The sequence below is a fragment of the Salmo trutta genome, chromosome 31, assembly GCF_901001165.1.
Source record: "Salmo trutta chromosome 31, fSalTru1.1, whole genome shotgun sequence".
NCBI lineage: Eukaryota > Metazoa > Chordata > Actinopteri > Salmoniformes > Salmonidae > Salmo > Salmo trutta.
In genome coordinates this window covers 13654863-13681454 of record NC_042987.1, presented here as the reverse complement: position 1 = coordinate 13681454, position 26592 = coordinate 13654863, and the positions used below count along the sequence as shown (strand labels likewise).

Sequence of the window (26592 nt, the reverse complement as noted above, 5' to 3'; positions counted from 1 at the left end):
GTTGGTGGACAAGACACACGTTATGCTCAGAACAGCATGTGCCCTTGTCTCTGCTTTCCGTCATGGTCTAAGATCTGTTTCATCCAGGTCAGACAGTGTTCATAGTGGAGCCACCCCAGGACGTTGAGTGTTTCAAGGGGGACCTGCCCTATCTGGTGCAGTGGTATCTAGACCAAATCCCTCTGCAGCCCACCCCCCTCAATGAGATCCAGGTATCTGAGGGGGGTTTCTACTCTCTCACCGTGAGCGAGCTGACACCTATGGACTCAGGCACCGTCTATGTGGTGATTGGGGATAAGAGAGTGTACGCTTCGCTAATGGTCAAAGGTAACTCCCATGGCCGGGGCCATGGTTCAAATTATATGGAGGCCAGAGGGGGCTGGGCACTCTCATAACAATCCTGCCCCCTCCCCGCCCCCCCGTCCTATCTAGCAGATCTATAGCTTTAGTAGATACCTGAGATGGAAGTGCATCACTGCATTTTCCCTCTTTAGTTTTTCTGAAATTGAAATGATACTTGCTTGACTTTTAACGTTCATCTAGACTCGTTGTTGCAGTGTGCATTGTCAAATGCACAATTTATGCAATATCATAAGTGACCACGGCTGGTGTCCTCGATGCCTGTGGCACCATTCATACCATCACATCTCAGTCAACCATTCCGTAATGATCTTTGTTGGTCTTGTTCATCATTCTCTCATCTTTGGGTCTATCATCCTCAGAGTAAAGAGAGAAAGATTAGATATTGAAGGATGCATACTTTATGTCCAGCGGGATCCCTGATTCTTAGATTCTTAGATGTCCAGTTTATTAGCTCACCAGATTTCATCTATACTTTTCGTAGCCGTCTATTTACCTCCACAAACCGATGCTGGCACTAAGACCGCACTCAACGAGCTGTATAAGGCCATTAGCAAACAAGAAAATGCTCGCCCACATGCAGCGCTCGTGGTGTCCGGGGACTTTATTGCAGGCAAACTTAAATCCGTTTTACCTCATTTCTACCAGCATGTCACAGGTGCAACCAGAGGAAAAAAAACTCTAGACCACCTTTACTCCACACATAGAGGCGCATACAAAGCTCTCCCTCGCCCTCCATTTGGCAAATCTGACCATAATTCTATCCTCCTGATTCCTGCTTACAAGTAAAATCTAAAGCAGGAAGTACCAGTGACTCACTCAATACTGAAATGGTCAGATGGCGCGGATGCTACGCTACAGGACTGTTTTGCTAGCACAGACTGGAATATGTTCCGGGATTCATCCAATGGCATTGAGGCATATACCAACTCAGTCACCGGCTTCATCAATAACAGGCTGACTACACTGCTCACGTCGCATGCACGAGCGTTGCAAAATAAATGTAGAAATATATATTATTCAATTATTGCACCCACACTACTCGCGCGCGCCAATGAGCGTCTGCATTGCCAAGTGCTAAAATATAAGTCAGTTCTATTTCTGATGCAGATCGCACTGCAAGTCCTGCCTCTCCCATCTCATTGGTTTCTGGAAGCAGGTACCCACGTGCCATCTCCTCATTGGTTATACCCACGTGGGTGACTGAAGGTGAACAAGGTCAGTGGCGGTAATGCACCTAATTTATGAAAGTTGCCAATCGCAATATAAAGTCAAGAGATGAAAAAGCCTGGAAGGATGAGAGATGGCAGAAATGATTCGGTTGACCATTTTATGTGTGGATTAATTGGTGGAGTAGAGGACCTTGTGCATTTCAGGTAAAATAACAACTCAATGTTTATATCCCAGGACAAATTAGCTAGCAACAGCATGCTAGCTAAATAGGACAAATTAGCTAGCAAGTGCAAGCTAGCTAGCTAAATTGCCATAAATGTTTAATGCTTTTCGACCTGTCCCCAAATTAATATAATTGGTTCAGAGTTTGTTTTGATATTTTAACCTGCGTGTCGTGATCGTGTTTGGTGTGGGAGGACAAAATACATTTATGCACGATGGCACATGATGGCGCACGTGCGCAGCCGGTTTGGGTTCCATGTAAGTGCATAACCAACCAGAAGCCATGGACAACAGGCAACATTCGTACCGAGCTAAAGGCTAGAGCTGCCGCTTTCAACGAGCGGGACACTAATCCGGATACTTATAAGAAATCCCGCTATGCCCTCAGACAAACCATCAAACAGGCAAAGTGTCAAAACAGGACAAAGAATGAATCATACTACACTGGCTCTGATGCTTGTCGGATGTGGCAGGGCTTGCAAACTATTACGGACTACAAAGCTGCCCAGTGACGCAAGCCTACCAGACGGGCTAAATGCCTTTTGTGCTCACTTCGAAGGCAAGCAACACGGAAGCATGAATGAGGGCACCAGCTGTTTCAGATGACTGTGTGATCACACTCTCCATAGCTGATGTGAGCAAGACCTTTAAACAGGTCAACATTCACAAGGTCACGGGGCCAGACGGATTACCAGGATGTGTACTCAGAGCATGTGCGGACCAATTGGCAAGTGCCTTCACTGACATTTTTAATCTCTTCCTGACCGAGTCTGTAATACCAACGTTTCAAGCAGACCACCATAGTCCCTGTGCCCAAGAAAGTGAAGGTAACCTGCCTAAATGACTACTGTCCCGTAGCACTCACGTCGGTAGCCATGAAGTGCTTTCAAATGCTGGTCATGGCTCAAATCAACATCATCATCCCGGAAACCCTAGACCCACTCCAATTTGCATATCGCCTCAACAGATCCACAGATTACTCAATCTCAATCGCACTCCACACTGCCCTTCCCCACCTGGACAAAAGGAACACCTATGTGAGAATGCTGTTCATTGACTACAGCTCAGCATTCTACATGCCCTCAAAGCTCATCACTAAGCTAAGGGCCCTGGGACTAAACACCTCCCTCTGCAACTGGATCCTGGACTTCCTGACGGGCTGCCCCAGGTGGTAAGGATAGGCAACAACACATCTGCCACACTGATCCTCAACAAGGGGGCCCCTCAGGGGTGCGTGCTTAGTCTCCTCCTGTACTTCCTGTTCCCCAAGATTGAGTGGCCAAGCATGACTCCAACACCATCATTAAGTTTCATGACAACACAACGGTGGTAGGCCTGATCACCTTCATATGGAGAAGGTCAGAGACCTGGCAGTGTGGTGCTAGGAAAACAACGGAAATGATCATGGACTACAGGAAAAGGAGGGCCGAACAGGCTCCCATTCACATCGACATGGCTGTAGTGGAGCAAGTCGAGAGTTTTAAGTTCCTTGGGGTCCTCATCACCAACAAACTATCATGGTCAAACCACAACAAGAAAGTTGTGAAGAGGGCACGACCATGCCTTTTCCCCCTCAGGAGTCTGAAAAGATTTGGCATAGGTCCCCAGATCCTCAAAAAGTACTCCAGCTGCACCATTGAGAGCATCCTGACCGGTTGCATCACCGCCTGGTATGGCAACTGCCATAAGGCACTACAGAGGGTAGTGCTACCAGTCCAGTACATCACTGGGGTCAAGCTTCCTGCTATCCAGGACTTATATACTAGGCGGTGTCAGAGGAAGGCCCATAAAATTGTCAAAGACTCCAGTCACCAAAGTCATAGACTGTTCTCTCTGCTACCACACTGCAAGTGGTACCGGAGTGCCAAGGCTAGGTCCAAAAGGCTCCTTAATACCTTTTACCCCCAAGCCATAAGACCACAGTACAATTAATCAAATGCCCCCCCAGCCCCCCTTTGTTTTTACACTGTTGCTACTCGCTGTTTATTATCTTATTATCACTTTACCCCTACCTACATGTTCAAATTACCTCGACTAACCTGTACACCTGCACATTGACTCGGTACCGGTACCCCCTGTATATAGTCTCGTTATTGTTATTTTATTGTGTTACTTTTTATTTAATTTTTTACTTTTGTTTATTTCATAAATATGTTCTTAACTCTATTTCTTGAAATGCATTGTTGGTTAAAGGCTTGCAAGTAAGCATTTCACAGTAAGGTCTACACCTGTTGTATTCGGGGCAAATAAAATTTGATTTGAAGTCACTGCTCAAAGAAAAAAAATCTGTGTTAGCATGTAGGCTCGGTTTTACATCCAAGGTAATGAGTATGCTTCTATTATGTCCTGGAAAATACTGCAGGGTCATAAACTAAGAAATGATTCCTATCTGGAAACTGTTCTGATTATTGCTAATGGTGCCTCAATGCAAAGGTATGTTGCATAAGTTCTGCCAAAACCTCCAAAAATGCCTGTCTCTGTATGCTGCTGATCCTTTTGTGTACTTTGGAAGGATTTCATTTTGTTTTGTGGTTGTCTTCAGCTGTGAAGGCCATGTTTATTGCATGTACTGGTTTGATTACCATCTTCGTTTAACAAGTCGTCTGTTTCATTGACCAACCCAATCATTGGAATCATATTTAAGTTCCAAAGGACAGCGTGAAAATATCTGGATCACTGTCATCATCTATTACCCATTGTTCTCTATCATTTTGCTTCTGTTCCACTTCCATCACATCTGAGGATTTTAAAGAGAATGTTTTGCCAACTTGTTAATGAATTTGGGCCCGTTCGTCTTTTTCTAGCCTTGCCTGCCAGCTTTAAACAAAAGCTGAAGAACCAGCAGGCCAAGGAAGGGGAGAGTGTCACTCTCTGCTCTGTGTTATCCAAACCTTGGGTCAATGTTCAGTGGAAGAAAGGCACTGAGCATCTCAAAGCTGGAGACAAATATGAGCTGAAACAAAAAGATGCCTCCTGCGAGCTTCAGATAAAGCATCTGAATGTTGAAGACAGTGGAGAGTACTCCTGTGAGTGTGGAGACCAGAAGACCACAGCGACTATAAACGTCCATGGTATGGATACATAGTCTTGGTCAATGGGAATGTTGGGAAGTTTGTGTTTACAGGGGCTCAGTCAGTCAAAAATGATATTTGTAATGTTATGTGTTGGTAGAATTATTTTGTTTTGTTATTGTAAATACAGTATAATTGCATATTTAATCCAATGGTTTGTCAGCGTTACCTGTGACATTCAAACACAAGCTGGAGAGCCAGGAGGCTGAGGAGGGGGGCAGTGTTACCCTGCACTGTGAGCTCTCTAAACCTGGAGTCCCTGTGGAATGGAGGAAGGGAACACAGGTGCTGAAGTCTGGAGAAAAGTACCAGATGAAGCAGAAAGAATCTGTGAGTGAACTCCTGATCAGCAAAGTGGTACCAGAGGACAGTGGAGACTACAGCTGTGTGTGTGGAGACCAGAAGACTACAGCCAGTCTCAATATTAAGGGTAGGAGGCAGATTGGTGTCATTGAATAGCCACTGTATGTTCCGCTGAAGTTGTTCTGTACTGTCTTTTTCACTGCCGTTATCAAGTTTCAAGTGTGATTCAGTAGATTCTTTTCAAGAAGTTGGTTTGGTATAACGGCTTTGATTGTGTTGAGTAGTTGTCATCATGGCTTTGTTTAATTTTGTATGTTTTAAGATTCAGTGTCAGCATCAAGTTCTGCAATGCCTGAAAACCCAGTGCTTAAGCTTAGAAGTATTCCCAGCCATTTTTGTCTGTCTCTGTGTGTTATCTGTCTCTGTGTGTTATCTGTCTCCGTGTGTTATCTGTCTCTGTCCAGTTGATCTTTGTGTCTTTGTAGTGTTGTGTGTCTTCATTGTGCTGATCATGTTGTTAGTCTTTGTTAGTGATCATTCTGTCTCTGTTTCTGTGTTTCGGTTCATTATTCAAGTAGCTGCTTTTTAAACTGTGCCATTCTCATGATTTTAGAGGATGCACTCATGTCTGATTGCCTCGTATCATTGGTTAGGCATATTGTTTTTCAATGTATTTTATATGGTTTATTTTGAATCCCCAGCCCAACCTGTTACATTCAAACAAAAGCTAGGGAGCCAGGAGGCTGAGGAGGGGGACAATGTTACCCTGCACTGTGAGCTCTCTAAACCTGGAGTCCCTGTGGAATGGAGGAAGGGAACACAGGTGCTGAAGTCTGGAGAAAAGTACCAGCTGAAGCAGAAAGAATCTGTGAGTGAACTCCTGATCAGCAAAGTAGTACCAGAGGACAGTGGAGACTACAGCTGTGTGTGTGGAGACCAGAAGACTACAGCCAGTCTCAAGATTAAGGGTAGGAGGAAGACTTGTTAACTATTTATCATACTGTATATGCAAAGCTGTTGTGCTTTCATCCCCGCAACGCCCTGTTACTGGTATGCAATGTTTGAAATGGAAGTTCAGTGTTCTGTCAAGCAGAATGTTTTTTGTTTTTTTTTACATATGGGTGTCCAGCAATTGTTGATTATGATGTTCATTTATTGGTTGACTTTGGCATGTTTTAGGAAATGTTATGTGTGTCTTTTTGTTTGTATCTTTGTGTCTGTGGGTAGTCTGTTTCAGTGTTGTCTGTGTGTTTTTGTCTATATTGGTTTGAGTCATGGTGTTACAGATTGGTTGTTTCTATAATTTGTTTGTATTTGTATTGCTTTGTTCCTTGCTCCTTTGTGGGTGTTCCATTGACTATGCTACGGTGATTTTAGTTGTTCATTTTTTAAAATAGTTTCATTCAAAACTAACCACCTAATGGTTCGGTTCCACAGCCCAACTAGTGACCTTCAAACACAAACTGGAGAGCCAGGAGGCTGAGGAGGGGGGCAATGTTACCCTGCACTGTGAGCTCTCTAAACCTGGAGTCCCTGTGGAATGGAGGAAGGGAACACAGGTGCTGAAGTCTGGAGAAAAGTACCAGATGAAGCAGAAAGAATCTGTGAGTGAACTCCTGATCAGCAAAGTGGTACCAGAGGACAGTGGAGACTACAGCTGTGTGTGTGGAGACCAGAAGACTACAGCCAGTCTCAAGATTAAGGGTAGGAGGCAGATTGGTGTCATTGAATAGCCACTGTATGTTCCGCTGAAGTTGTTCTGTACTGTCTTTTTCACTGCCGTTATCAAGTTTCAAGTGTGATTCAGTAGATTATTTTCAAGAAGTTGGTTTGTTATAACGGCTTTGATTGTGTTGAGTAGTTGTCATCATGGCTTAAGGATCGGCGTTCCGTCAACGGGACATTTGTAAATCATGCAGCACGTTATGTCAAGATCGCAGATTTTAGAGAAACAACAAATGTCGGTACATATAATTATCTTATATCGGCTGAAAGCTTAAAGTCTTGTTAATATAACTGCACTGTCCAATTTACAGTAGCTATTACTGTGGAAAAAATGCCATGCTATTGTTTGAGGAGAGCTCCTAACAACAAAACACTGTTTTCACCGCAATAGGTTTGATACGTTCACCTCTGAAGGTGAAATGTGTACTTACATTCGGAAATCTTGCTCTGATTTATCATCCACAGGGTCCCAGAGATAACATGAAGTGTAATTTTGTTAGATAAAATCCTTTTTCATATCCTAAAAAGGTCCATATAGCATGCACGATCGATTTTGTTTTTCCACTCATTCAATTTGCAAAGAAAGAAATCTGTGTAAATCTTACCCTAAACTTTGGTTCAACGAGTCAAATCACGTTCGTATCTATTCCGCTGAGAGCCTAGAAGGTAACAAGACTTCACTATATCATTAGGGGTGTAGTATATCCTATATGACACCGTATATGGTCAGAGAGCGATGCCCTCATGGCACGCCGATGACGTGGGCGGTCATCACTTGAACGACTGTATCTTTGTCAAATAATCACCAATCGGGGTCAAACAAAGCTAGATAGATAGACAATGAGCTGGGCTTTACGGGAGTATCCAGAAACCATGTATATGTTGTAAAATGTAGCTTCTAACCTTGTACGACAACATGCCTTTTCATTTTGGACAAAAATTATAAGGATATTCAGAGATATGAAGTTATGAAAACTGGTTGTTTTGCAAATGTTGAACTTATAATATGGCTACTAATACTTGGAAAGCTAAATCAAAGTCCAAGTATATAGATTTGATGATTTTCTTGCAGAAAATTGTAATATGAATGCGAATGTCTCCTTCATGATTTGCCCAAATGTACCTGGGGACTTCACACTAAAAGTCTTGTAGTTCACTCATACTTCAAGTTATCCATCTGAAACCTTTCACATACACTGCTGTCATCTTGTGGACACTATCGGGATTACAACCAGAGTGATGGCTAGAACTTTGACCTTTCTCTTGCATTTCAAAGATGGTGGTAGAAAAAGACTGGTTAGTTTTTTCTTTGTATTTTCTTCTACCAGATCTATTGTGTTATATTCTTCTACATTCAATTCACATTTCCACAAACTTCAAAGTGTTTCCTTTCAAATGGTACCAAGATAATGCATATCCTTGCTTCAGGGTCTGAGCTACAGCCAGTTAGATTTGGGTATGTCATTTTGGCGAAAATTGAAAAAAAGGGGGCTATCCCTGAGATAAATTTGGTATATTTTATGATTCAGTGTCAGCAGCAAGTTCTGCAAGTTCTGCAATGCCAGTGCTTAAGCTTAGAAGTATTCCCAGCCATTTTCTTCTAACTGTCTCTGTGTGTTATCTGTCTCTGTGTGTTATCTGTCTCTGTCCAGTTGATCTTTGTGTCTTTGTAGTGTTGTGTGTCTTCATTGTGCTGATCATGTTGTTAGTCTTTGTTAGTGATCATTCTGTCTCTGTTTCTGTGTTTCGGTTCATTATTCAAGTAGCTGCTTTTTAAACTGTGCCATTCTCATGGTTTTAGAGGATGCACTCATGTCTGATTGCCTCGTATCATTGGTTAGGCATATTGTTTTTCAATGTATTTTATATGGTTTATTTTGAATCCCCAGCCCAACCTGTTACATTCAAACAAAAGCTAGGGAGCCAGGAGGCTGAGGAGGGGGACAATGTTACCCTGCACTGTGAGCTCTCTAAACCTGGAGTCCCTGTGGAATGGAGGAAGGGAACACAGGTGCTGAAGTCTGGAGAAAAGTACCAGCTGAAGCAGAAAGAATCTGTGAGTGAACTCCTGATCAGCAAAGTAGTACCAGAGGACAGTGGAGACTACAGCTGTGTGTGTGGAGACCAGAAGACTACAGCCAGTCTCAAGATTAAGGGTAGGAGGAAGACTTGTTAACTATTTATCATACTGTATATGCAAAGCTGTTGTGCTTTCATCCCCGCGACGCCCTGTTACTGGTATGCAATGTTTGAAATGGTAGTTCAGTGTTTTGTCAAGCAGAATGTTTTTTTTTTTTTTTTACATATGGGTGTCCAGCAATTGTTGATTATGATGTTCATTTATTGGTTGACTTTGGCATGTTTTAGGAAATGTTATGTGTGTCTTTTTGTTTGTATCTTTGTGTCTGTGGGTAGTCTGTTTCAGTGTTGTCTGTGTGTTTTTGTCTATATTGGTTTGAGTCATGGTGTTACAGATTGGTTGTTTCTATAATTTGTTTGTATTTGTATTGCTTTGTTCCTTGCTCCTTTGTGGGTGTTCCATTGACTATGCTACGGTGATTTTAGTTGTTCGTTTTTTAAAATAGTTTAATTCAAAACTAACCACCTAATGGTTCGGTTCCACAGCCCAACTAGTGACCTTCAAACACAAACTGGAGAGCCAGGAGGCTGAGGAGGGGGGCAATGTTACCCTGCACTGTGAGCTCTCTAAACCTGGAGTCCCTGTGGAATGGAGGAAGGGAACACAGGTGCTGAAGTCTGGAGAAAAGTACCAGATGAAGCAGAAAGAATCTGTGAGTGAACTCCTGATCAGCAAAGTGCTACCAGAGGACAGTGGAGACTACAGCTGTGTGTGTGGAGACCAGAAGACTACAGCCAGTCTCAAGATTAAGGGTAAGAGAAAATTGATACATTCAGAAGTGCCTTTGTCACTTAATACATTTTAATTGAATATCACAAAAATGTTCTTATGTTCACAGTTGTAACCTTTGTTGTACTGTATTGAATGTTGTCTTCAAATTCATTATTTGTTTCTGTTTGTTTCTGTCATTTTATATGTGTTTTGAAATGGAGGAATGGTGAAGGCAAATAACGTTTTACTAAAATAAGGACAAATATTCAGGAAAAGGCTACATATCACCTTGATGCATTTGAACGACAGTTGGGTTGGGCTTCATATTTGAACTCCGATGACATTATTTGCCGTTCATTTATTGATCAAGTGACTTTGATGAGTACAAACACTGTTATCTCTATGTATTCTTCGTCAAGGTCAATTAATTTGGGATGATATATGGGTCAACTTGAATTCCATCATATTTTTATGTATTTATTTATTTTATTTCACCTTTATTTAACCAGGTAGGCAAGTTGAGAACAAGTTCTAATTTACAATTGCGACCTGGCCAAGATAAAGCAAAGCAGTTCGACACATACAATAACACAGTGTTACACATGGAGTAAAACAAACATACAGTCAATAATACAGTAGAAAAAGAAGTCTATATACAATGTGAGCAAATGAGGTGAGATAATGGAGGTAAAGGCAAAAAAAGGCCATGGTGGCAAAGTAAATACAATATAGCAAGTAAAACACTGGAATGGTAGATTTGTAGTGGAAGAAAGTGCAAAGTAGAAATAGAAATAATGAGGTGCAAAGGAGCAAAATAAATAAATAAATACAGTAAGGGAAGAGGTAGTTGTTAGGGCTAAATTATAGATGGGCTATGTACAGGTGCAGTGATCTGTGAGCTGCTCTGACAGCTGGTGCTTAAAGCTAGGGAGGGAGATAAGTGTTTCCAGTTTCAGAGATTTTTGTAGTTCGTTCCAGTCATTGGCAGCAGAGAACTGGAAGGAGAGATGGCCAAAGGAGAATATTGCGAAAAGCTTTCCACCATCGTAGCCCTAAAGGGTGAATGTTACGCCAGCTGTATTCTTAGTAGACTTTCAGTTATATTGTTTGCCTTGCCATTCAAAGTTGGATGTTTTATCATAGCTGTGAAGCCCCCAGCTACCCCAGTTTCCCCCAAACAAGAGCCTCCAAAGCAGGATACCAAACTGGAAGAAGGTATGGAGGGGAGTGGACATGGAGAACGGTTTGGTTGTCTGCTTTCACTTGCCATATGAGCAGTTTGTCTTGCTGCTTGGTCCTGATGATGATGTTGATGGTCTTCGACATCCTTTTACAGTCATATGTCACTATGCTGCAAGTTTATTGTGGTTTGTTTGTGCCACTGTTTGTTGAGCTAAAAAAAAGGAAATAAGATGGGCATCTTTTTTTAATTTGGATCAGTGTCTTAAGCTGCTCTCTGTGTTCTGTTTGCAGTCAATCCACATATTCTTGAGTCTTTGCTCCGTTACTTCCGCTGTTCACGGTTTTAAAGAAATCTATTTAAGACTTGTGTGGTTCGTCCTTTGTTGCCAGTTGGTTCGTTATATCCCTCTGTTGGCTGTTTTTCTGTTACGGTCGATCTTGTCATCAAAGGTTTGGTTATGAGGATTTGTATTCGAAGTTCAATGTTTTAATCGCAGCTCTGAAGCCTTCAGCTCTTCCAGTAACTCCCAAACAGGAGGAGCAACAGAAGGAGGAGGCCAAAAAGGAAGAAGGTAGGGAAGGACAAGTAGATCACGTTTGGTGTACTGCTTGGCCCTCTGTCTTCATGGTATGTCTGTAAGTGTTTTGTTGCTGTTAGTTTGTGCCGCTGTTGAATATTTTACTGTATGAGGGAAGATTTCTTCTCCTGCTTTATTTGTTGTACATACTCTGGATGACTACATACTCTGGATGACTACATACTCTGGATGACTACATACTCTGGATGTCGAATGATCTGAGGCGTTTTCTCTGTAGAGCTTTTTATCTGTAAGTTAATGTCAGGCTATGTGCCAGGTGTAAAGTCGTGTGGGCATTACTATGTTCTTTATGGTTGCTCATGTATGCTCCAGCCATGTTGTCTGATGGTTTTCAGTTACTTTATTTGTTGCGCATATTCTGGATACTGACTAGTTTGAATCATCTGAGTTACAGGTGTAATTTTAGATTTCTAGTGTCTGGAGACAGGTATCTCTCAGATACCTCATCTCTACAGATTGTGCTCCGTCTCCTCTGTCAATCAAGGGCGTAGGGCGGTACTATTATAGTAATTTGCTTCTGATTAGCCAGATGTAGTTTGTTTTAACCCTTAACCAGGTTATAACTGAGCCTTAGAAACAGATATATACAACAGATAGTGTTTATTGCTGGGGTCCATCTTTCTATGTTTTAGTGTGTATGTAAACCTTGTCTGTTCACAATGTCACTTTAGCTTAGTGGCCTGTCCTTGTTTTGGAGTCTCTGCTTCCCTTTGTGGGCTTGCCTTTTGTGAGCATACTCAGCTTAGAGTTGGATCTAAAGTGAAATGTTTCAACCCCCAGCTCCTCCAGTCACTTCCAAACAACAGGAAACCAAAGAGCCCCAGAAGGCAACCGTATAAAAGAAAACTGCAGTAGAAGCCCATGGAAGGACGAGATGAGATATGCTCTCTGTTGAGATCATTCTGGAGTTTAGCTATAGAATATTGAGTTATTATGGTGTTTTGTCGTAGCGTTGAAGCCTGATGTTCCTGCTGCCCCCAAACCAGAACCCCAGAAGGAGACAGTTGAAAAGACAAATATTTCTGGTTACTTGTTGAAGAATGTTTCGTTTTATTATTTTATTTTTATTTCACCTTTAGGTAGGCTAGTTGAGAACAAGTTATAATTTGCAACTGCGGCCTGGCCAAGATAAAGCAAAGCAGTTCGACACATACAACAACACAGAGTTTCACATGGAATAAACAAACATACAATCAATAATACAGTAGAAAAATCTATATGCTTTCATGGGCAAATGAGGTAGGATAAGAGAGGTAAGGCAATAAATAGCCCATGGTGGCAAAGTAATTACAATATAGCAATTAAACACTGGAATGGTAGATGTGCAGAAGATGAATGTGCAAGTAGAGATACTGGGGTGCAAAGGAGCAAGATAAATACAGTATGGGGATGAGGTAGATTGGATGGGCTATTTACAGATGAGCTATGTACAGGTGCAGTGATCTGTGAGCTGCTCTGACAGATGGTGCTTAAAGCTAGTGAGGGAGGTAAGAGTCTCCAGCTTCAGAGATTTTTGCAGTTCGTTCCAGTCATTGGCAGCAGAGAACTGGAAGGAGAGGCGGCCAAAGGAAGAATTGGCTTTGGGGGTGACCAGTGAGATATACCTGCTAGAGAGTGTGCTATGGGTGGGTGCTGCTATGGTGACCAGTGAGCTGAGATAAGGTGGGGCTTTACATAGCAAAGACTTGTAGATGACCTGGAGCCAGTGGGTTTGGCGACGAGTATGAAGCGAGGGCCAGCCAACGAGAGCATACAGGTCGCAGTGGTGGGTAGCATATGGGGCTTTGGTGACAAACCGGATGGCACTGTGATAGACTGCATCCAATTTGCTGAGTAGAGTGTTGGAGGCTATTTTGTAAATAGTTATTATGGTGTTTTGTAATAGTCTCTAAGCCTGCGGCCCTATTGCTCCTGCCACGCCCAAAACGGACCCTCAGAAGGAGACAGTAGAGAAGAAGTCCATGGTAGAAGCCTCTGGTAGAAAAAGATGAGCTACACTATTTATGCAAAAGTATGTGGACACCCCTTCAAATGAGTGGATTTGGCTATTTCAGCCACACCCGTTTCTGACAGGTGTATAAAATTGAGCACACCGCCATGCAATCTCCATAGACAAACCTTAGCAGTAGAATGACCTTACTGAAGAGCTCAGTGACTTTCAACGTGGCACAGTCATAGGATGCCACCTTTCCAACAAGTCAGTTTGTCAAATTTCTGCCCTGCTAGAGCTGCCTGGGTCAACTGTAAGGGCTGTTATTGTGAAGTGGAAACATCTAGGAGCAACAACAACTCAGCTGCGATGTGGTACAGTAGGCCACACAAGCTCATAGAACGGGACCACCGAGTGCTGAACAACACTCACTTCCGAGTTCCAAACTGCCTTTGGAAGCAATGCCAGCACCAGAAATGTTAGCAGGGAGCTTCATGGTTCGGGCTAGGCCCCTTAGTTCCAGTGAAGGGAAATCTTAACACTACAGCATACAATGACATTCTAGACGATTCTGTGCTTCCAACTTTGTGGCAACAGTTTGGGGAAGGCCCTTTCCTGTTTCAGCATGACAATGCCCCCATGCACAAAGCGAGGTGCATACAGAAATGGTTTGTCGAGATCGTTATGGAAGAACTTGACTGGCCTCATAGAGCCCTGACATCAACCCCATTGAACACCTTTGGGTTGAATTGGAAAGCCGACTGCGAGCCAGGCCTAATCGCCCAACATCAGTGCCTGACCTCAGTATCGCTCTTGTGGCTGAACGGAAGCAAGTCCCCGCAGCAATGTTCCAACATCTGGTGGAAAGTCTTTCCAGAAGAGTGGAGGCTGTTATAGCAGCAGAGGGGGAACCAACTCCATATTAATGCCCGTGATTTTGGAATTAGATGTTCGATGAGCAGGTTTCCACATATTTTTTATCATGTGGTGTATCTCTTGTCCGTTGAGCTCATACCTTTTTTTTCTAGCGGGTAAATGTTGTAGTCACATGAACTGCTGCTCTTTTGTCAATCTGTTCAAGTGAACATTTGTGGCTTTAGCATTGTGTGGCTAATTTTTTGCTGGTCTTTTGCTGAATTCTCTTAGCCTGCTGCTCCTACCACCCCTAAACCGGAACCCCAGAAGGAGGAGATGGTACAAAAAAGACAGATCTATTGCCTGTTGAGCTCATAATCTACCTGTGCATTGTGTTGCAGTCACATAGGATCTGGTGCTCTTAGGCCAATCTTTTCAGGCAAACTTAATAAGCTGTTTTATCATTGTGGCTCATTTTCTAGGTCTCTGCTTCATTTTGTGGTCTTGTCCCGGTGTTGAAGTTAAGTTAAGGCTACCTCCCGAATTCGCTACATTGGTGCCCGAAGTGGGATGGCACCCCTGAGACCATTGGAGAGGTGTGTACACGTGAGGGACTTGGTATAGAGAAGCGTGGGGACACACTCTCCCAAAGGAAAGGGGTAATGTAGCGACCTCAAAGGATATATATATATTTTTTTAAATGTATGTCTCTGAGTGATGTTCTATCGATTCCCAGGGTCATTTCATGTTTTCATGTGTATCTGAGCTATTGCCGTTCAAGCAGGTAGAAATTCGACCAGTATGACGTAGCATTACAATAAAGCTGCTTTCACCACACTGGAAGTTAATAGAAATACGACTTTGAGATCGCGAAAACGTCTATCATACATGTTAGATTTCAATACTGGCCAATGTCATAATGCGGGAGGTTGTCTTCTCTCGAATGAGCCATTGATCATATTTCTCTGATATTCCTACCTCGAGAGATGTAATTTAACAGATGGTCCACCACATTTCTACTACAGTATTTGTCTGCCTCTTCAGTCCAGAGTTCATGGTGTCGTTGCATGGCCGTTGTGAATGTCAGGCTCCACTCTGTGCGACATATCAACCTGCTGGTTGAACATGGTGAGATTGTAGACTCCTAAATTGATAGTGCAGTTTTAGGCGATTTTACAACTAGCTACTTCACATGCTGATATTTACTTTGGTATTATTGTGTGTAGCTACAGTTGCTTGCTTGCTAGCTAGCTTGCTAGCTAGCCAGACAGCCCATAAAGAGAGCATTGCATTGTGGGTTGTATAGTCGACTTAAGCTGCAACAGATTTCCACAATGATTTTCACATGTTGCTATTATAACGACAAAATAAAACAATGGTTCACAAAAACAAATATCTCACATATTACTGTTATTTAACATTGTAAAATGAAGAAATTTGTGGTTTTGGGTGGATTTGTCCTTTAACCCAACACCTAGCGACACCCTCAAGGAGTTTGACCTCTTGGCGTAACGGTTAAGGTATAGGTTTGACGGTCGCTGGACCTGAGTTTGAGTCGAGGCTACCCCCAAATTCACTACAGTATGTAGGGGAATGTGGGGTAAGTTGAGCCAAAGGGTTAAGTTAAGCCACCCTTTTTTTTCATGATGCTTGTATCTAAACCAAAGTAAATCATTTTAAGATTGTTCTATATATCAGTTGGGGTCTCTATAAGCTTCAATATGAGGTCTTAAACCTAACATGGAAGTGGATCCTTGTAGCTGTGTGAGCTAATATAGTCAAAATGTTTGCCTTAGGTTAAGTTGAGCCATTGGTTGAGCCTATGGCAAGTTGAGCAAATTGAAGTGTTTTTTTAAATGACAGTGTTTGTTAGGTGTTAAGCCTGTGTTAAAACGTGCCATGGATCATCACTGGAGGCTTCGGGCCGTGGATCATCACTGGAGGCTTCGGGCCATGGACCGTCTCAAGAGGTTCCGGACTGTGGACCGTCTCAAGAGGTTCCGGACTGTGGACCGTCTCAAGAGGTTCCGGACTGTGGACCGTCTCAAGAGGTTCCGGACTGTGGACCGTCTCAAGAGATTCCGGACTGTGGACCGTCTCTAGAGGTTCCGGACTGTGGACCGCCCCGGAGGTTCCGGACTGTGAAACGTCACCGGAAGCTCCGGACTGGGAACTGTCGCCAGAAGCTCTGGACTGGGAAGGCGCACTGGAGGCCTGGTGCGTGGAGCTGGGACAGGTGGCACCAGACTGGTGACACGACCTCAGGGCGAGTGCGGGGAGCAGGCACAGGACGTACCTGACTGGGGACACGCACTTCAGGAAGAGTGCGAGGAGCAGGCACAGGACGTACTGGGCTGTGGAGGCGCACTGGAGACCTGGTGCGTAGAACCGGTGCAGGATATACTGGACCATGGAGGCGCACTGAAGGTCTGGAGCGTAGAGCTGGCACAACCCGTCCTGGCTGGATTCTCATTTTAGACTGGCAAGTGCGGGGCGCTGGCACAGGACGCACTGGGCTGTGAAGGCGCACTGGCGACAGTGTGTAGAGCTGGCGCAGGATATCCTGGACCGAGGAGGCGCACTGGATACCAGGAGCGCTGAGCCGGCACAACCCGTCCTGGCTGAATGCTCACTTTCGCACGGCAAGTGCGAGGAGCTGGCACAGAAGGCACCGGGCTGTGGATGCGCACTAGAGACACATTGCGTATCTCCACAAAACATGGTGCCTGACTGATCCCACGCTCCTCACGGCGACTGTCTTGCTCCAGACACCAATGCATCCACTCTACCTCATCACCCCCCTCAACTATCTCACAATACTCCTCGCTCAGTCTATCCCAATATTCCTCCTCGCTCCCAGATTTGCCCCTCGGCTTCGCCGACCAACCCGTTTCCCCCCCCCAAAAAATGTTTGGGGCTGCCTCTCAGGCTTCCGTCGTGGTCGTGAACTTCAGAGTCGCCATTGATCCTCCTTCGCTGCCTCCGCCTGCTTCCAGGGCAGGGTCTTGTCCCCTGCCATAACCTCCTCCCATATCCATGATTTCCTCCACTCCCTTTTCTCCTGGGCCCAGGATCCCTGCTCCTCCTGGCCACGCTGCTTGGTCCTTTGGTGGTGGGATCTTCTGTTACGTTCATTGATGGAAGGATCGAACCAAGGTGCAGCGTGGTAGGCGTACATTTTAAATGTATTAAATGAACACCGAAACAAAAGATCCCACAAACTAAGGTGGGAAAAAAGGCTGCCTAAGTATGATCCTCAATCAGAGACAACGATAGACAGCTGCCTCTGATTGGGAACCATACCCGGCCAACAAAGAAATAGAAAAACTAGAATGCCCACCCAAATCACACCCTGACCTAACCAAATAGAGAAATGAAAAGGCTCTCTAAGGTCAGGGCGTGACATACAGGGAATACCAGTCCTGAGTTGAAGTGCAGGGCGACGAGGTAATTGAGGTAGCTATGTACATACTGTATACTGTAGGTAGGGGAAAAGTGGGGTAAATTACTAGGCAACAGGATAGATTTTGCTTTGTTGTCTATTGTTGACCTTGCAGGAGTGTACTTGTTGTAGATTCTTTGTAGTTTGATTATGATATTCCAATGGAATTCTGCATACAAAATATCAAATTTAGTCAGAGACCAGGATTATTCATGCAGTGCTGTACACAAATCATCTTGGTTATGTGTAAACCCATAGTTAAAATCTCACTTTCAAGGTGGTGGTGGTGGTGGGTCACACACCAAATCCTTTTTACAGCTGCTGGTCTGGATGGATGGACACCAAGCAAAGGAGAGTGCATATATAAATGGTCCTTGAAAGTGTTTACCATACATAGAGACATCGTTCCATTGGGAACATCTTCACCATATGGTTTAGCAATATCTCTTTTTGAGGCATTGTAACTGTGAATGCAGTCTGCAGATACTTTTTTTAACACTTTAATTTCTCAGCTCTTCCAGTCATATTCAAACAAGATCTGCGGAGTCAGGAGGTTGAAGAGGGGGGCAGTGTTACCCTGCACTGTGAGCTCTCTAAACCTGGGGTCCCTGTGGAATGGGGGAAGGGAACACAGGTCCTGCAGTCTGGAGAAAAGTACCAGATGAAGCAGAAAGATTGCAGTGTGGAACTCCAAGTCTGTGATTTGAAACCTGAAGACACAGGAAGCTACCACTGCAGGACTGGAGACACCGAGAGCTCAGCATACCTGAAAGTCAATGGTAGGATGATGAAGATCTTTTCACTGCTGCCCCATTCTTCACTAGCACAACACTTAAACTGGAGCACCACATGTATTAACAGAAACGCAATAAACAGTTAGTCAAAGTTATGTAACAAAACAGTTACCTTGGAATAATGCCTACCATTTTTTATTAAAGCTTTTTGGATCTGTAGACTTATAATTAATCTTTTGGGATTTTTATCTGTCAGCTCTGCCAGTCATTTTCACTAAAGAGCTGCAGAGCCAACAGGCTGAAGAGGGGGGCAGTGTTACCCTGCACTGTGAGCTTTCTAAACCTGGGGTCCCTGTGGAATGGAGGAAGGGGGAGGTGGGTCTTTGCCCCTGTGCCAAGTATGAAACCATCCAGGAAGGACACAGCGCTAGGCTAGTCATCCAAAACTTAGACCCAGAAGACTCAGGCAGCTACACCTGTGACAGTGGTGACCGGAAAACCACAGCACACCTTGCTGTGAAGGGTAGGCTGAGAAAAAAAGTATTCTGTTTTAGCAGTTGTGCTGTTGTGAAACCAAATTCCCTCGTGTATTAATTGGGGTTTGGGGGCATAATTCTGCTCTCAAAACGTTTCACTATCTCACCTCTCCCAACCTCTGCCGTTCCTACCTAGCCCTGCCCGTTTACTTCAAAACTCGACTACAGAATCTAGAGTGGGACGCAGGTGAGATCGCCATCCTCCGCTGTGAAATCACCAAGCCTGGGGCCAGCGTTGTCTGGAGCCGGGGCGACAGGGTCCTGGAATCTAACAACAAGTATCAGCTGAAACAGGAAGGGGCCATTGTGAAGCTTATCATCTATAACCTACAAGGGGCTGACTCTGGGGAGTATATCTGTGACACAGGTTACCAGAAGACCTCCTCCATGCTCACTGTACAGGGTAGGGAACAAGATGAAAGTCTGCTATTGTCTTCTGCCATTCTTCTCAATCATTCTCTCTCTACACACCTCTTGAATCATGGCACTTATCTTCTAATTCACTCTATCCCAACCAACCACAGTCCATCCTGAGAGATTCCCACAAGACTAATGTCACGCTAGGCTTTAGAGGACGAAAGGCCTTAAAGGGCAAGGAATTAAAGCTTGGTGATCTTCATACTTTTCTTCAGTCACTTAAAACTTCCTATGTCCTTCATATCCTTCACGCATCTTCCTCTACACTTCTACCGTCATAACCATTCCACTTGAGCGCTCTGTTGTTAGGGGCAATGGTCTGTCTCACACTTCCATTTCATCTGTTTTCTGTGTTGACAGGAGCAACCTTGTGTCTTTTTCACAACCGTACTCTTAACAGTTGTCTCTGTACTGTAACTGTACTGAGTGTACATGGTAAGGTGCCCTATTTCTGTTGGCACCTAACCATTAACACCATATAGACATTAGCTGTCCTTTAGAGTAAGATTCACATCTAGCCAGTAACAACACATGACTGGCTTTATCAAACAGAGGTGGAGGTGACCATAGTGAAGGTCTTGAACAGCTGTTCGGTGCACGAGGGGGAGGATGTCCACTTTGAGTGCCATCTGTCCCACGTTGATGCCAAGGAGGTCCAGTGGAAGCTTGCGGACGTCCCTCTGCAGAACAATGAAATGAACCTGATCCGTGCCCAGGGCAAGGTGCACAGCCTCACCCTCAGGGGGGTCACCCAGGCCGACTCGGGCACAGTTACCTTCACCGTGGGTCACCATACCTCCACCGCAAGCCTGACCGTCCGAGGTAAGGAGCCAAAACCCGTTTTATACCCTGCCTGTTTAAGTTAAGGGGTACATTAGGCCTATTTATATATATACATACATACATACATACATACATACATACATACATACATACATACATACATACATACATACATACATACATACATACATACATACATACATACATACATACATACATACATACATACATACATACATACATACATACAGTTGAAGTCGGAAGTTTACATACACTTAGGTTGGAGTCATTAAAACTTGTTTTTCAACCACTCCACAAACTTCTTGTTATCAAACTATAGTTTTGGCATGTCGGTTAGGACATCTACTTTATGCATGACACAAGTAATTTTTCCAACAATTGTTTAGAGACAGATTATTTCACTTATAACTCACTGTATCACAATTCCAATGGGTCAAAAGTGTACATACACTAAGATGACAGTGCCTTTAAACACTCCAGAAAATTCCAGAAAATGATGTCATGGCTTTAGAAGCTTCTGATAGGCTAATTGACATCATTTGAGTCAATTGGAGGTGTACGTGTGGATGTATTTCAAGGCCTACCTTCAAACTCAGTGCCTATTTGCTTGGCATCATGGGAAAATCAAAAGAAATCAGCCAAGACCTAAAACAAAAATGTAGACCTCCACAAGTCTGGTTCATCCTTGGGAGCAATTTCCAAACACCTGAAGGTACCATGTTCATATGTACAAGCAATAGTACGCAAGTATAAACACAATGGGACGCATTCTGTCTCCTAGAGATGAAAGTACTTTGGTGCGAAAAGTGCAAATCAATTCCAGAACAACAGCAAAGGAACTTGTGAAGATGCTTGAGGAAACAGGTACAAAAGTATCTATATCCACAGTAAAACGAGTCCTATATCAACATAACCTGAAAGGCCGCTCAGCAAGGAAGAAGCCAATGCTCCAAAACCGCCATAAAAAAGCCAGACTATGGTTTGCAACGGCACATGGGGACAGAGATTGTACTTTTTGGAGAAATGTCCTCTGGTCTGATGAAACAAAAATAGAACTGTTTGGCCATAATTGCCATTGTTATGTTTGGAGGTTAAAGGGGAGGCTTGCAAGCCGAAGAACACCATCCCAACCGTGAAACATTGGGGTGGCAGCATCATGTTGTGGGCCTGCTTTGCTACAGGGGGGACTGGTGTACTTCACAAAATAGATGGCATCATGAGGAAAGAAAATTATGTGGATATATTGAAGCAACATCTCAAGACATCAGTCAGGAAGTTAAAGCTTGGTCGCAAATGGGTCTTCCAAATGGATAATGACCCCAAGCATACTTCCAAAGCTGTGGTAAAATGGCTTAAGGTCAACAAAGTGAAGGTATTGAAGTGGCCATCACAAAGCCCTGATCTCAATCCTACAGAAAATTTGTGGGCAGAACTGAAAAAGCACGTGCAAGCAAGGAGGCCTACAAACCTGACTCAGTTACCACAGCTCTGTCAGGAGGAATGGGCCAAAATTCACCCAACATATTGTGGGAAGCTTGTGGAAGGCTACCCAAAACGTTTGACCCAAGTTAAACAATTTAAAAGCAATGCTACCAAATACTAGTTGAGTGTATGTAAACTTCTGACCCACTGGGAATGTGATGAAAGAAATAAAAGTTGAAATAAATAATTCTCTCTACTATTATTCTGACATTTCACATTCTTAAAATAAAGTGGTGATCCTAACTAACCTAAGACAGGGAATTTTTACTTGGATTAAATGTCAGGAATTGTGACAAACTGAGTTTAAATGTATTTGGCTAAGGTGTATGTAAACTTCCGACTTCAACTAACTGTATGTCATCTTATGTAAATGGTGACTGTATATAGTCTAAGGTAAGGGGTTATATACTATATATAGACTCATGTACAGTATGAGTCTGCTGATCAGTACAAACCCTTTTCCATTCTTTCCCAATACTTGGAGCCATTCTGAATTCATTGTATAACCTGACTTTACGAGGTAAGGGGTACAAGTCTGGTGATCACCTCTTATCCTCTCCCATTGTACCCGATACCTGGATCTCTTTTGTCCATTCCAAACCTGTTTCATAGCCTGACCATCCAAGGTAAAGGGTACATATACTGTAAAGTCTGAGGTATGTATAATATGAGTCTCTTAATCACTCACCTTTACTAGACCTAACCATTTTACCTCAATACCCGGAGTCCATTCCAAACTCATTTGACAGCCTGACTGTCCAAGGTAAGAGGTGCATATACCCATATAATGAAAGTAAAGGGCACTTATACTGTAAAGTCTGAGGTAAGGGGTTATGTAATGTATGTCTCCTAATCACTCAACTTTACTAGGACTAACCATTTTTTATTTAACCTTTATTTAACTAGGCAAGTCAGTTAAGAACAAATTCTTATTTACAATGACGGCCTAGGAACAGTGGGTTAACTGCCTTGTTCAGGGGCAGAACGACAGATTTTTACCTTGTCAGCTCGGGGATTTGATCTAGCAACCCATTCTGGATCTCTCAATTCATGGTCATCTTGTTGTGGACATCGATTGGTATAGCGGTGCATGCCATTGGTAGGCCACTTGTTCATTTCACTCACATTACAAAATGGCAAGAAACAATAAATCCCGCTGTTTTTGTCCTTTGAGATCTATGCTATTTGAAACCTATAGTGGATAAACGTTTTTCTAGCAAATGCTTTTAAATGTTGCATTGAATGTTTCCTTTCAAGATATTGGATGTGATTGAATGTCCGTCCCGTCCGTGTCCACTCCCTAAACAGTTTAACGTCTCCATCCATCCTAACCTTGTGGCGGTCTGTATCTATCTTGCTGTGTCCCGGCAGGGGCCCCTGTGGTGTTCAAGAAGGAGCTGGAGAGCCAGGAAGCAGTGGAGGGAGGCAGTGTTTCCCTGACCTGTGAGATCAGTGCTGATGGCAAGGTGACCTGGAGAAGGGGCTCTGTGCTCCTCACCCAGGGGGAGAAGTATTCCATGGAGCACACAGGTTCTACCTACATCCTGATGGTTCACAAGTTAAAGGTTGAAGATGCTGGAGAGTACACCTGCGATACCGGGGATAAGCAGAGCACAGCCACCCTGACAGTGAAAGGTAATGAAACGTGGCTGTATTCATGTCTGTCTCTACTGGTTTGCTGTCACTCTACATTATCCTCTGCTTTCATTATGTGTGCCAACATACTAAGAACTTCCTTCTTAATGTTCTTTTACTTGGATATTGTTGTAGCCAAACTTGTTGTAACCAGTTTTTTAAGTGTAATCTGTCAGTAAACACGTTATTTATTATTTCACATAGTTGTAGGGGTAACAATGAAATTGTAGTTGATCATGAAATATATTTTCATATTAAATGTGTTTTTACATTTGAACCGCAATCTATTTGCCATGTTGGGGACTGCAGTCTGCATTTGTGTTGGTTTTGCTGTCATATTCAGACCTATACTATGTATTTTGTCAGAGATAATTTTTTGTACTTTACCTTCCTACACCTTCCTACACATTAGCCATCACGTAGGAAGTGAAAATGTGTTTTTGTGTAATATTGTACTCTTTAATTGAAACTCCATGAACTGGTGTCTCCTGGAGTGCAATTGTCCATCCTCTTTAGATCTCACTTTTAAATCAGGATACCAATGGTGGTGCTCTAATGCCTGAGTGTTTCACCTTAATGAATCCCCTGGGAAACCCTGACCCTGGGTACCTTTAGATCTCTCACTTCCCCATCATCACATTCATTCACCTCCAGAGTCTGTACGCATCACTCGGGAGCTGCACGACATCACAGTGACCACCGGGCAGAATGCTGTCTTTGCGTGTGAGTTGTCCCAGGAGGGCGTGACCAACGGAGAGTGGTGGCTGGGCGATAACCTCCTCCAGAACAACGACCTGAACCAGATGACCTGCCAGGACCGGGTACACCGGCTGACACTACAGATGGTCACCCCCGATGACTCAGGGGACGTCGCGTTTGTGGTGGGCGAGGAGAAGACTGTTGCTTGCCTACTGGTGGAAGAGAAGCCCAAAGGTAATAGAGATGTTAACGGAGATGTTAAAGATGGCCTCCTAGTCCTCACCCATCTCCATCTCTCCATCTCCATCTCTCCATCTCTCTTCCATCAAACAGCTTTGTCTTGGCACGTTAGAACACCCTTTGTTCATCTGCTGTGCGGCATCATCCATTCCATCCTAGCCTTTCTTTAGACATGTGTTGGTCATCCTCCTGGCTTTTCTTTTTATAGCATATCTGTCTTTAAAGATACTATAAAATGAAGTTGACAACAAGACGTTTGTCGCTGATATAAACATATCACTCTGCTGACTTCAGTATCAATTTGACTATCAATTAAGTGATGCATGCCTAATGGACATAGTCTTTGTGGTTATCATTGGCATGCTACTGTAAGTTCATACAAGAGATTGTAGACCTGTGGAAAAAGAGACTGAAATACTGCACATATAAAAACCATACAAGTTTGACATATGACACTTGACACTCAAAGTGCATTACACTGTACTTAGCATGGGATTTCCCATATCTACAGCGTTAATCCTTGAGAAGCCCCACGATACAGTGGCCTTGGAGGGTGAGACAGTCACCCTGTCCTGCACCGTCTCCGACCCCACGGCCACCGTCACCTGGAGCAGGAATGATGTTGCCATCAAAGCAGGACTCAAGTACGACCTGCGGAAGAACGGAGCTCTCCTGCAGCTGCGCATCCACAACCTGGAGATGGAGGACTCTGGAACTTACTGCTGCGATACCGGGGATGCGCAGTGCACCGTCACCTTGATTGTGGAAGGTAAAGAATGATGCCGGCACTATAAAAGTTTGGACCCTCTACACTGCATCTAATACCACAAAATACTTACCAGCCCAATCCTCACAGTGAATGCTCTGGATCAAGATAAACTCAGGATGAGTTCCCCCACAATACTCTTCTTGACTGTTTTGCCCTCTACAAACTACCATGCACCCAGTCTTCCATCAACATACACTAACAGAGCCATCTTACTCCCCTGTCCACGCCGGCTACTGTCACCTACACTACTTTACGTCCTCTGTCCAACACATATGCCATGCCTCTTACTTCCACCAGGTGCCCCGGCATTCTTTCAGAAGGAGCTGAAGAACCAGGAAGCCCAGGAGGGTGATGATATCACTCTGCACTGTGAGCTCTCCAAGGCGGGCACTCATGTGGAGTGGAGGAAGGGAGGCGCAGTCCTCCAGGCTGGTAAGAAGTACGAGATGAGGCAGGAGGGCTGCGTTCAGGAGCTCCACATTCGCAACCTGGAGCCAGAGGACAACGGCTACTACACCTGTGATGCTGGAGACCAGCTCACCACGGCGTCAGTGGCAGTGCAAGGTATAATGTCACTACACCATCGGTCTCTGAGAGTGTTCATTTCTGTATGGTCTGGTCTTTTCTTTTCTCAAGGATGAAGGAATGAATTCCTAATGGTTTTAGATAGTCATTGTGGTTTCAACAAGTGTACTGTATGTTATGTCAGCAAGTTAGTTGTAGGATGTCATTTTGAAGTTTCCAGTCTTGATGGAATACATATGGTTAAAGGGATAGTTCACCAAATTACAAAGTGACACGTTGGTTTCCTTACCCTATAAGCATGGTATGGCATGGTATGACAGTAATCCATGCTTTGGTTTAGTTTCCCTGGCACCGTTTCCACATGCTAACATTTAAGCATTTGTGGCACAATTCCCAATTGCATTTTTCGCGCATTATGTCACATCAGCTGAACAAACTATAGATTGTATCATGGAATGTGTAGGGAATAAATAACACAATGAAGTGTGTAAGAATGCTTGCCTACTTAAAGTCAAAGTTTAAATGAGGAATGAGACGGGTCAAGGTCAAAGTAATCTTTATTATCGCAAAGCATCAATGCTGATTATTCACACACACTGGGGAACTCTCAATGAAACATTTTTGTTATACTTTTGGTATACTTTTTCCTCTATAAAAAATCCACACTGAAAATTGTGATTAGATACAATTTTAAATTCTGATATTTATTTATTTTTCAGAGTGACCACCAGAGCAATTTCAATCAATTACAGCTATACATTAGGAAACCGCATTGGTAGTACACTAAGAATGTCTACTCTTTTCACACGTTTTGTCCAAGGCTAATGTTATTCTTGACAGTTTTATGTAGGCGTTCTCAAAAGAGTTCAAAACTCCTCAGTAGTGGGAATGACTAGATCAGTAGGTAATGACTTTTTGTTCCTCATCCATGCATGCATACATTTGAGTAATTTCACTAATAGAGTTAGAATGAGAGTTTTCATGCTGTGTACTTTTGATGAGACCAAAACATACCGGATGGTACGGCACTAGATGAGG

At 43.6% G+C, this 26592-nt stretch overlaps 1 protein-coding gene across 10 annotated transcripts in view; it reads left to right on the top strand.

Moving 5' to 3' along the window:
- obscnb (obscurin, cytoskeletal calmodulin and titin-interacting RhoGEF b) overlaps window positions 1–26592 on the top strand; it is a 102644-nt gene that overhangs the window by 47391 nt on the left and 28661 nt on the right. For 3 of the 10 annotated variants that reach the window (XM_029725335.1, XM_029725334.1, XM_029725333.1), the window contains 14 exons: window positions 4560–4826; window positions 4990–5256; window positions 5831–6097; window positions 6567–6833; window positions 8744–9010; window positions 9480–9746; window positions 18226–18492; window positions 18704–18970; window positions 19120–19386; window positions 19953–20222; window positions 23058–23321; window positions 23976–24254; window positions 24772–25029; window positions 25327–25593. In XM_029725335.1, the coding sequence (XP_029581195.1) occupies window positions 4560–4826; window positions 4990–5256; window positions 5831–6097; window positions 6567–6833; window positions 8744–9010; window positions 9480–9746; window positions 18226–18492; window positions 18704–18970; window positions 19120–19386; window positions 19953–20222; window positions 23058–23321; window positions 23976–24254; window positions 24772–25029; window positions 25327–25593 (3741 nt within the window). The remainder of the gene's footprint in view (window positions 1–4559; window positions 4827–4989; window positions 5257–5830; window positions 6098–6566; window positions 6834–8743; window positions 9011–9479; window positions 9747–18225; window positions 18493–18703; window positions 18971–19119; window positions 19387–19952; window positions 20223–23057; window positions 23322–23975; window positions 24255–24771; window positions 25030–25326; window positions 25594–26592) is intronic. The other 7 variants (XM_029725337.1, XM_029725336.1, XM_029725339.1 and 4 more) reach the window with 7 other exon arrangements.